Source organism: Plutella xylostella, chromosome 29 (genome assembly GCF_932276165.1).
Source record: "Plutella xylostella chromosome 29, ilPluXylo3.1, whole genome shotgun sequence".
Classification (NCBI taxonomy): Eukaryota; Metazoa; Arthropoda; class Insecta; order Lepidoptera; family Plutellidae; genus Plutella; species Plutella xylostella.
In genome coordinates this window covers 1,249,955-1,261,985 of record NC_064009.1, presented here as the reverse complement: position 1 = coordinate 1,261,985, position 12,031 = coordinate 1,249,955, and the positions used below count along the sequence as shown (strand labels likewise).

Sequence of the window (12,031 nt, the reverse complement as noted above, 5' to 3'; positions counted from 1 at the left end):
ATCTGATGCCTTTGGGTTTGAAGTTTCACTTACAGGTTTTTTTCTAGTTTCAGCATCTTGTTTCTTTTGGCTATTTGACGTGGAAAGAAATGTGGTGATGTTCCTGATTGGAGTTTTTTGATTTTCATTTTTTTGTTTCTTATTTGGTTGTATGTTACTGTTTACTGTTTTAGCAATTGGTTTTTCTTGTTGTTGTTGTTTTTGTGGAGGGCTGATAGATAAACTTCTTTTGTTACTTTTGTTTATAACTATCAGTCGATCATATACAATTTTAGCAGTATTTCCTTTGCTAATTTCTTCTTGTAACTGTTTTTGTAGCACTTTCCTTTTCTCTAAGACCTTAGGCGGAAAGTCTTCTTTGATATATGATCCAGTGTTTTCTAGTTTGTTTTTATTTTGAAGTATTTTAATCTTCTTTCCCAAAGTTGTGACTGCAAAAACTATAGGTCTAGGGCGATTTTCTCCAGATTTTTTGCCCATGCGTCTGGCAAACTCTATTTCGGAAGCATTAAGAGTGACTTCTAAACTTCCCTCAATCACGCCTTTGATCAGTGTCTCTAATTCTTCGTATGAATTTTCTTCATCGCTCACTCCAAAGAGCACAAGGTTTCTTTGACGTATTTGGCGTTCGAGAGTACGTAATCGTTCTTCGTGTTCCTCATTGGTCCTTTTTAGATTTTCGACTTCCTGCTGAATATTTAAAATTTTTTCATCTGTGTTAGCATTAACTAGAGTTATGATTCTCGTTTCGCTATCTTTCAACTTCTCTTCCAGTTTATCCGTTAATGCCGCCACCATATCTTCTTTGATCTGAATTCTAAGACTTTTTATTAATTCGTTAAGTTCTTCCGACATTTTTTGTTGATTTTTCTTTAACTATTTATCTTCAGTTGAGACTCTACTATTGTTTACAGAAGACTCTACCTCTTGATAAGGAAGACTCTACAAATACCCCAGCCTCGTCTCTATATTTATTTTTGGTGTCTCTATACTGACTATGAATCGTCTCTACAATTTCCTATTGATCGGCTCTACAATTCTCAGCGCCACCTAGTGGGGAGTAGCAGTACTTCTTCGAAGTTACCTTTACGAGTAAACGTATCAAAGAACTTAGTTTAGTAATTCAAATTCAGATGTCGTGATTTTGTTTACTTGCGTGGTGGGCTTGTAATATTTCACATATTTTGCTATTTTGTTCACAAATGCCGTTTTATTCAGGCTTCGTCACTTATTCCAGAGGTGCGTGTATGATATGTTCACTGTTTCAATTGCTATTTGTAAGTTTTGGACACTGTTCTACCGGCTGCTGGGCCAGGTAGGAAATCTTGATTTTACACTTATATGTACTAGTTTCTAAGCTCGCAAATAGCTTTTTCGTATTTTCGCAACACTTTTAAGTCTTTTATATAAATCACTGTTTAAAATTTCCACTGCTATGACAATATTTTTGAATAAAACACACTCTGATCAACAAAATTAAACCGTCCGACACCAGTGTTGCCACGCGAAACACACACATTTCACATAATATAGCTTAAAAATATTGTTTTTATACGCATTATGCTGCATTATTCATATAACCATTTCTTGTTAACTAAGAAACATTCGGGAATTTGTATTTTCGGAATATTAAAACTTCGGGATTCGTAATTTTAACAATTCGATATAATAAAAAATCGTACTTTTGAAACATCGAAATAATAATATTCGGAAAATTGACTTTCGTCATTTTAATAAATGTGTTGTTTGAAATTTCGTTTATAAACTATTCGTGATTCGTGATTTTCGTTATTCGGAAACTTAAAATTCGGGATTGTGAATTATTCGGAACAATGAAATTCGAAATTTTAAAAATCGTTATTTTCATATTCGTAAAAAAGTAATTCGGAATTATGTAGTGTACCCATCTTATATTGTCCCAGGTTTGATCCCGGTGATAAAGCTGAAGGACATAGACGTGTTCAAGCCGGAGAGCCTGTGGGACACGGCGCGGCTCGCGTGGGGCCTATCCGCCATCGGAGGGCTACTCGTTGATCAGGTGAGTAATATCTCCTAGCTTACTATACACACACACGCACTCACGCCTTGTATTAATGTACTCCCTTGCGGGGTAGGCAGGGGTGCATTGCTGCACCCACTTTTCGCCAGAGTGTTATATTAGTCCCAATGTAATAGGGGGCGGGCCTATTGCCATTTTACGGGCACATCCAAGACCCGAGAACAAATATCTGTGTTTAAACAAATATCTGCCCCAGCCGGGAATCGAACCCGGGACCATCGGCTCAGTAGTCATGGTCATGGCTTACTATGCCGTATATAATTGTGATTTTTTACTGTGTATTAGGTTCTGATGACTGTTTTTTTACTAAACCGATAACAGGATTTATTCTCTTACTAGCTGTTACCGCAAGCTTCGATTCGCCGTAAAAAAAAGTTTTCCCGTGAGAATACCCCGATGAAGTTGTAGTAGCCTATGTGTTAAACCAGGGTATCAGCTAACTCCATACTAAATTTTCGTCAAAATTGGTTCAGCCGTTTTGACGAGAAGAAGTTCCAAACATACACACACAAACTTTCGCATTTATAGGTAATATTAGTAGTAGACTAGTAGTAGGATTACAGAACAAAGAGAACGACAGTCTGTTGACGACTGAAATTATACCCTCATACATAGCAGACTATTGTGAATTTAAAATAAGGTAACCTGACTTTGAATCTCACGAGTTTCGACTCTACGCCAGTCTAAAAGGTGAAAATTTTATATCACAACATCAATTTTAAACCTATTTTAAAGTGGCAAATAGCTCTATGAATTTGGGCGATAGTCTTTTGTCGCATAAGCCATATAGGTATTTCGGGTAAGGGGCACACTTTGTGCAGCTAGCAAGCTAGTTCTTCTTTAACGCTTTTTGCTTACAGCAACCATTATATTATTATAATCGGTTTAGTTTTAATTTCTATAACAGCCTTACGGTCTTATTCATAAAAAGTTACGGGAGACCTATAGGCCTGCTATAAGCAAATGTCAAAAAAACTTTATTCATAAACGATCAATAGCGCTAAAGAACTCTCCAACTGATTCGTAAAACCTTGATATGCTAAAGTTGGCTGGACCCTACTATATACCTTCCGTAAACCTCCTATTGTACAAAAACATGGCGGCCGGTCAACAGCTGTTCTGCTTTATTGGCGATTTCACATTTGTTGTGAGTTAATATTTGCTGAAAATAAGTTGCCGTAAATTTAGTAGTTTAAGTAATTTTTTTTTGTGGGTTTTGGCTTGGCCACTGCGCCTTTAAGCCAACGTAAACTTTTTTAAGTGCCGCGCCGTGGCTAACATAGATAATAGAGATTGATAAATGAATGAAAGTTTTCGCTATTTTTGTTTATGGTTTCGTCAGACCGGCAACTTAATAGGGTAAATTTCAAAATGTTTGGTCTGTGAAATCTATTAGCATCACTATAGTTACTGAAGGTTTACAGAACGATTATGAATAGAGATTTTTATGAAACCTCAAATAGGCTTAAAGTGTTCCGTAGCTATTGAGCTCAGTAAACCTACTTTAAGGTTTTTTTATGAATAAGACCGTTAAACTCAATAAAAACACAATACTATTAAACAACCACCGATTTAATCATCCGAGCAACAAAACTACACCGCATTAGCCACGATCCAGTCAGTAAACGCAGACACTTTGGTATTAACTCCCGGGTACCTCTTACTGGCACACCCTAAATGCCAAGACGGAAGTCCTACCAGTACATTTCCATAGTACAGTGGGCCACCGGAGTCTCTGAAACACACGCCTTTGCCGCCCACTCCCAAGACGCCTGCACATAGCATGTTGTGTGTGACCTCTCTACCGTATATACGACGACATTGCTCGTAGCTCACAGTATATACGGTCACGTCTTGCAATATCGTAGATGGCTCGCCATCGGGCTGTGGATAGATTGAATTTGTTGAACAAATGGGTAACGAGATAATTTGTTAAATGGGTAAGGAACTGGCTTATTTTATGGTCAAACTTTCCGCTTCATTCTGGTTGAAACATACTTATTTGCTCTCGAGTGGGGGTATAGGCCGTTTGCGGTTACCAGCATGCGTGTGAGCTAGTGGTGGGACTGCCGATAACCGTAAAGGCAGAAGAGTATATACAACCATGGATAGACAAACATTGATTGAAACGCCGTCCGATTGAACAACTGAACTTGGAATGGAAAGCCAAGGATGGTCTTCAGGCTCTCCTTAAATGAGTCCATTGTATCGAAATGGACAATATTAGACTGAATATTATGATGAGTAATAAGAAATTATGATGATTAATAAGAAATTATGATGATTACTAAGAATATTATGATGATTAATAAGAAATTCTTACCTGAGTATCTCCCCAACCGGCAAAGACCACTGCAGAGTTACCCGGCACCTCAATACCCTGAGCGTAGATGGCTACCGGCTGGATGCTTGGACCATAGACTAGGGCTTGCTCCAGGCGCAGCAAAGCGATGTCAGCGTCGAGGAAGACGAACTTATTGTAGTCAGGGTGGATGAGGTAGGATTCGACATTGATGACGGTGCCGCCGGTCTCACGGTAGGAGGTTCCAGCGCGGATACGCATGGGATCATCCTCGCTAAAAACAATTGGCAAATTATGTGAGAATAGGCGATTGTGGTATAAATTTAGTCAAGTGACGAATACGTCCGAGATACTCAATCAAGTCAGATAAACTATGAAAGGATGAAATAATAAAATAACAAAAAAAAACTAAAATCAAACGATTCTTTTCGAGAACAAATACTTACTCGACGCAGTGAGCGGCAGTTAGGACATATGTCGGGCTGAGGATGTTGCCGCCGCAACCATGACTCCAAGTCGTGGAGTTGAGGTACTCAATCTGCACTATAGCCGGATAAGTCTCGATGCTGGCGTCCGCTCCGCCGACGATCCTGTTGGTCGCCGCCACTGCTGAGGCAGTTGCTGTGGAGAGATAGAAAGTTATATATAATATTCTATATTTGTACACAAACAAGATCGGAAGTTACATAGCTTATATACTAACAAATAGGTACAATATGGTGAAATAAATTGTCTCATGGATTAGTTAGACTATCCTTTGAGCAGATTGAAACAAATAAGCTTTGGTAAAGATGAAAGATGTGGTTGACTGCTTTTAGGACATAGTCAATCGTTTTATACTGTTCGATTGTGAGCTTAACTGGGTACTTACTTCTTCTTCTTCTTCAATCGTGTAAATGCACTAATCTAACTTCCTCCAGTGTTTTGCTACTCTTATTGCGAGATCATTTGCCTTCATCAGGTCTCCTTGACTGCACTTTGGGGCATTAGGACACTCTATAAGGTGTGACGTAGTCTGGAGGCTTCCGCAACTGCATAGAGTGCTGGCATTGGCTGGGAGCATATCCCATCGCCTTAAATTGTCCTTCGTCCGGGCAACGCCAGCCCGGAGGCGGTTTAGTGTTTTCCATACAGACCACTCTTCACCCTGAGACTTACTGAGATGTCCCCACATATAAACTTAGTACCTACATATTTATAAAATCAATTACTTAACTTTACAAAAACTTACCAGTTAGAAGAAGAAGCGCCAATATAGCCATGTGTTTTTTTTTGTTTGTGTTTAATTAATAATTTCAAGTTTCTAGTTAACTGTCTTATATTCATCCACTCCATCAGATTATTTATTATCTACTTGACGATTCCCAGAATACTTAATAAACCTTATCTTTTCCAAAAACATAATAGCTTATTAACATAATAATTTCCAAAAATAGATTTTCTTTTTTAATAGTTCATATTATTATTATCGATAATAGTGTTATGTACGATCTATTGTTACATCCGATCGCTGTCGATGTCGTCGTGACTTCTCGTAACTGATAATATGAAAATCGTACCGATACTATCGATTTTTTTTACTGTTGTCGATACTTTCGAGACTTTTTGCTATCAGTTTAGATATTATCGATACTTTTTGCAGTCAAGGGGCGTCTATCGATAGTATCGTAGTGCACCGAATCTATTGGTCTAAAAAAGAGATCGATATTATACATATTCCTTTCGATATTTTGCGATTTTCTTCAGTTCATATCTTGTTTTTTTCGTGTGAATTCTCGGAAACATGAAGCGGTTCGCTTCTCACTCTTAAAATATAGGTTAGTCTGTGTTATTTCAACAAGTAATTTTAATAATTTGTTTTTTCGTCTAAGGTATCGATTTTTTATGTATACCACCTAATTTGTTTAACTTATGAGAGGATATCTCAGAAAAAACATACAATCATACGATAGTAATCAGATAAAAAAAGTACAATCCTAAAAATTACTACATAGGTATTCAATACTTATTATGGCAGTATCCTTCCAGACTTGGAGGAGTCTATCTATGTCTCCCACAGTGTGTTTTCAAGTTCTTGAAAATTTTATTTTGTTAGTGTTTAAACATTCATTTTAGTCTTTGTGTTTACTAATGTATTCGTCTTCAATGGTTTATCCATGGGAACAATCAATCACAAGAAGGAAGAAAGCAGCTTTCAATAAAAAAAAAAACATAACTGGTAATGTAATAAATGCAATCCATTTAATAAACTGTAAATACCAAAACTTACACCGCATTAGCCACGATCCAGTCCGTGAACGCAGACACTTTGGCATTAATTGACGGGTATTCTGCACTAGCACAGCCATAATGCCAAGACACGAGGCCCACAAGTACATTATTGTAATACATCGGCCCACCAGAGTCTTGGTCACATGGGCCTTTGCCGCCAGTGCCGAGGAATCCGGAACAAATCATGTTTTCTGTGAGCTCTTGGGTGCTGTACAGACGAGCACACTCATCGTAGTTCACAGTGTAGATGGTCACGTCTTGCAGGATTGGTGATGGATCACCATCGTCTTCGTCCTTTAAATATGTAAATAATTAATTTAATAAATAACAAAACATGGTAGATGGATTATTGGGAAACATACCGCCAGATTTATCGATAACGTCCAGCGATACCGCCTTCGCACTTGAAGATATGAAAGAAAGAAATAACAGTATTCATATTGAAAATGATGACTTGGCCTACGCTCTCCAGCCCCTTGGACCAATGACTTTATAGACAGGTAGCCTGTACTGGTTAGAACAGAGAGGCAGTGGATTGTGATATGGCGCTCTTTGAAGTGGAGAATCTTAGGCTAGTTATGATGAGTAATAAGATTGACATTCTTACTTCAATGAATCCCCAACCAGCGTGCACCACTGCAGAGTTGTCCGGAACCTCAGTACCCTGAGCGTAGATGGCTGCCTGCTGGATGCCTGGTCCATAGACCAGGGCTTTCTCGAGCTTCAGCAAAGCGATGTCAGCGTCGAGGAAGACGAGTTTGTTATAGTCAGGGTGGACGAGGGAAGATTTGACGTTGATGACAGTTCCTCCGGATTCGCGGTAGGAGGATCCAGCGCGGATACGCATCGGAGATTCGCTAAAGAAAGAAAGAAAGATTATTCACACAAAAATAATCTGATATCAAACGCTCATCCTTTTTGAATAAAAACTTACACAACGCAGTGAGCGGCTGTCAGAACATAAGTCGGGCTGAGGATGTTTCCGCCGCAAGCTTGACTCCAAATAGTGGTCTCGACGTCGAGGTACTCGATCGCCACTATGGCTGGATATTTCTCGATGCTGGCGTCCGCTCCACCGACGATCCGGTTGGACGCCGCCACTGCTGATGCAGTCGCTGTGGCGAGAAAGAGAGTTATTTATTGCAACCTCTACGGCACCAGGTTGTCTGGTGGTACATGTATTCAGTTTTCTCGTTATTCTGAACGATGAAAGCGAAGGATTTCTTGTCAGATCCCTAATATGTTAGAAAAACACAGAGAGGCTTCCAAGAAAAGCAGGGACAAGCCGAGATATTAGGACAAAGTTATATCGAAAATCAAAAACTTATGTTTATAAGCTCTGATAAGAGGACCGTAAACTTACTTTAGTTCTGATTTCATATTGTTCGATGGTGAGACAATAATAATTATGTAGAGATTTATGTGTTCTAAACACATACATTTTATTGTAAAATCAAACTTACCAATTAGAAGGAGTGCCCAGGTAGCCATGAAGTTTGTTTAGTTTGTCATTAATCATTTCAAGCTTGTAGTTAATTGTTTTATATACTACGTCCACTCAATCCGATTATTTCTTATCTACTGGGCGATTCCCTAATACCTACTTATCTTATTTACAAATTTATCAGCTTCCATAGTAAATTACTGATCATGCTAGTATTAGATCTAAAATTATTTTTAGTTTTCAATGGTCGATACTTTTATGAGTCTTGAATCGTTTATTTATTCTTAACGAAATAATATTATTTTAAAAAAAAGTTACAATAGATAGGTACTTACTTCTTCTTGTTTAAGTAGCTAGGGTCGTTTCTATCGGTAGTGTCGTAGTTTACCGATTCCTGCTCTAAAATAGAGATGGGTAGTATCGATACTGGCATTTGTCGATAAAAAAATGGACGTAACGTTTTTACTAGGTATACTTAACTGCCTTTTCGTGTACATTATTATTCATAAAATGCCATTTGCCAAATGCCATTTCTCATTCTTGGATTATCACTGGTATTTCAGTCAGTCATTTTTATTAGATTTTTTTGTTAAGGTATCGAGTATCGACATTCTGATGTATACCACTCAATTGATTAATCAATGGTTTTAATGAGCTAGTATTTACTAATAAGAGATTATCTTAGGAAAAACATACAATCGATTGATAATAATCAGATAAATAAATTGAATTGTAACCATTCTGAGAATAACTATTCAATTATGATTATGGCAGTATCCTTCCAGTCTTGTAAGGGGCCTATATTCGCAGTAGGTTTCTAAGTGCTATTTGTTTATTTTGGCAGTGTTTGATTCGATTTGATGGAGTTGGTTAATTTTAGTGAGATTTTCTTCGTCTTAAATACATTGTTTATCCGTGGAAACAATGATGAAAGGAGCTTAACTTTCAATAAAAACATCGGTCAGTACAATTTAAATCACAATCCATTTAATAAACTGTAAATACAAAACTTACACCGCATTAGCCACGATCCAGTCAGTGAACGCAGACACTTTGGCATTAATTGACGGGTATTCCGCACTGGCACAGCCATAATGCCAAGACACGAGGCCCACAAGTACATTATTGTAATACATCGGTCCACCAGAGTCTTGGTCACATGGGCCTTTGCCGCCAGTGCCGAGGAATCCGGAACAAATCATGTTTTCCGTGATCTGTTCGGTGCCGTACAGACGAGCACACTCATCGTAGTTCACAGTGTAGATGGTCACGTCTTGCAGGATTGGTGATGGATCGCCAACGTCTTCGCGCTGTAGATAAGTAAAGAATTGATGAAACAATTAACGAATGATAGATATTGTTGGAAAACATCCCGCCAGAGTCATCGACATCATCCAGAGACATCGATTTCGCTTTGGCAGATATGCTTTCGCTATGCTTCTGCTGAGTTATGCTATATTTAGCATATAACTCGGCCCTGCTATGTTCTTATTTTATTGGTAGATTCGGTAGTGAATGAGGTCTAGCGCTCCTTCAAATCAACTCAGCGAGAGAAATAAGGTAAATGTTAGGCTGATAATGATGAGTAATAAGATTGAAATTCTTACTTCAATGAATCCCCAACCAGCGTGCACCACTGCAGAGTTGTCCGGTACTTCAGTACCCTGAGCGTAGATGGCTGCCTGCTGGATGCCTGGTCCATAGACCAGGGCTTTCTCGAGCTTCAGCAAAGCGATGTCAGCGTCGAGGAAGACGAGTTTATGATAGTCAGGGTGGACGAGGGAAGATTTGACGTTGATGACAGTTCCTCCGGATTCGAGGTAGGAGGATCCAGCGCGGATACGCATCGGAGATTCGCTAAAGAAAGAAAGAAAGATTATTCACACAAAAATAATCTGATATGAAACGCTCATCCTTTTTGAAAAAATACTTACACGACGCAGTGAGCGGCTGTCAGAACATAAGTCGGACTTAGGATGTTTCCGCCGCAAGCTTGACTCCAAATAGTGGTCTTGAGGTCGAGGTACTCAATCGCCACGATGGCTGGATAGGCTTCGATGCTCGCGTCCGCTCCACCGACGATCAGATTGGACGCCGCCACTGCCGACGCAGTCGCTGTGGCGAGAAAGAGAGTTATTTATTGCAACCTCTACGGCACCAGGTTGTCTGGTGGTACATGTATTCAGTTTTCTCGTTATTCTGAACGATGAAAGCGAAGGATTTCTTGTCAGATCTCTAATATGTTAGAAAAACACAGAGAGGCTTCCAAGAAAAGCAGGGACAAGCCGCGATATTAGGACAAAGTTACATCGAAAATCAAAAACTTATGTTTATAAGCTCTGATAAGAGGACCGTAAACTTACTTTAGTTCTGATTTCATATTGTTCGATGGTGAGACAATAATAATTATGTAGAGATTTATGTGTTCTAAACACATACATTTTATTGTAAAATCAAACTTACCAATTAGAAGAAGGAGTGCCCGGGTAGCCATGAAGTTTGTTTAGTTTGTCATTAATCATTTCAAGTTTGTAGTTAATTGTTTTATATACTACGTCCACTCAATCCGATTATTTCTTATCTACTGGGCGATTCCCTAATACCTACTTATCTTATTTACAAATTTATCAGCTTCCATAGTAAATTACTGATCATGCTAGTATTAGATTTAAAATTGTTTTTAGTTTTCAATGGTCGATACTTTAGTAAGTATTGTGTCGTTTATTTATTCTTGACGAAATAATATTATTTAAAAAAAAGTAACAATAGATACTTACTTCTTCTTGTTTTAGCAGCTAGGGTCGATTCTATCGGTAGTGTCGTAGTTTACCGATTCCTGCTCTAAAATAGAGATGTAGTATCGATACTGGCATTTCATTCGCCCGATTGCGCTCGTCGAGTGAATACCTGTGCGCGCGCGTTCTACTCTTTGTTTTTCTACCCACATTGTGCTCACATTTTCACGAGTGCCGTGATGGCGCCTAGTACTAAGTGTGGTAAATGTAATAAGATTGTACCTTTAAAGACTGAGGAGAAGTTCACATGTAAGAAGTGCCTAAAAGTTTATCATAAATTGTGCTGTGCTAAAAATGATAATAATATATGTGAATTGTGTACATTGGATTCACCACATAAGCAAGGTTCAGCCACCCCAAGCTCCTCGCTGCTTCTAGATTTGGATCCCAAAGCCGTATCTGTCGAAGCTCTTCTGGTGGAGCTGAATAAGAAAATGCAGGTGGTAATGGACATCAGAGAAGACACCAGCTTCTACGCGGCGAAATATGACGAAATGGTGACCAAACAAAATGAGTTATTGCAGATTATTAAAAAGCAACAAAACCAATTTGAGGACTTATCAAATAGATTTAAAAACCTAGAAAAGGTCAACCAGTCACTGCAACAACGAGTGGAAGCTTTGGAACAGGCGGAGAAATCTTCGAATATCGAAATCGTTGGATTGAAGATGGCGGACAAAGAGAATACCTTGTCTATGGTGCAAACAATTGCCAAAAGACTGGACGTTAAACTGGAGGATGTGGAGCGGGCCTGGAGGCTGGGACGTCCAGTACCCGGCCGCCGCCCTCCCCCTCTCATTGTGAAACTCCGCTCCGTGGCAGCCCGTGACCTCTGGATGGGGAAAAGAGGACTTCTACGTAGCAACAAGGATATTTTCTCCGACGAGAATGATGACTCGCCCATTTTCTTTAACGAAGATCTAACGAAACACAACAGAGATCTCCTGTGGAATGTTAAGCAAAAGTTAAAAGCGACATTCAAATACATATGGGTAAAAAACGGCCGCATATTGTGCAAGAAAATTGAAAATGCTAAAACAATACAAGTTACAAGTATGGCTGACCTTGATAAGATAGTCGCAGGATGAAGGTACAATAATTACGTTATTTTATATTACTCATAATATATATTATATCCCAGCTTAAGCAAGTGCTAAACT

The 12,031-nt window shown here is 38.8% G+C and overlaps 3 protein-coding genes across 4 annotated transcripts in view; 1 reads left to right on the top strand and 2 right to left on the bottom strand.

Moving 5' to 3' along the window:
- The window catches only part of LOC105386252 (85/88 kDa calcium-independent phospholipase A2), a 50,788-nt gene that overhangs the window by 19,024 nt on the left and 19,733 nt on the right, over nucleotides 1-12,031 (top strand). Inside the window, exon 16 of the mRNA XM_048631710.1 lies at nucleotides 1,923-2,038. Coding sequence (XP_048487667.1) covers nucleotides 1,923-2,038 — 116 coding nt within the window. The remainder of the gene's footprint in view (nucleotides 1-1,922; nucleotides 2,039-12,031) is intronic.
- On the bottom strand, nucleotides 3,614-5,734 carry LOC105386251 (trypsin, alkaline B). The gene is made up of 4 exons (XM_011556768.3): nucleotides 5,593-5,734; nucleotides 4,808-4,982; nucleotides 4,383-4,635; nucleotides 3,614-3,943 (listed from the first exon to the last, which is right to left on the bottom strand). Exons 1-4 carry the CDS (start codon nucleotides 5,621-5,623, stop codon nucleotides 3,653-3,655), a joined length of 750 nt encoding a protein of 249 aa, XP_011555070.3. The 5' UTR covers nucleotides 5,624-5,734; the 3' UTR covers nucleotides 3,614-3,652.
- On the bottom strand, nucleotides 6,581-10,686 carry LOC105386250 (trypsin, alkaline B). Of its 2 annotated transcripts, none has more exons than XM_048631708.1 (4): nucleotides 10,540-10,686; nucleotides 7,567-7,747; nucleotides 7,240-7,489; nucleotides 6,581-6,926 (listed from the first exon to the last, which is right to left on the bottom strand). In XM_048631708.1, the coding sequence occupies exons 1-4, from the start codon at nucleotides 10,568-10,570 to the stop codon at nucleotides 6,627-6,629; spliced, it is 762 nt and encodes a 253-aa protein (XP_048487665.1). In that variant the 5' UTR covers nucleotides 10,571-10,686; the 3' UTR covers nucleotides 6,581-6,626. The 2 variants fall into 2 exon arrangements, with proteins under 2 accessions (XP_048487665.1, XP_048487666.1); XM_048631709.1 differs by lacking the exon at nucleotides 10,540-10,686 and adding an exon at nucleotides 8,096-8,238.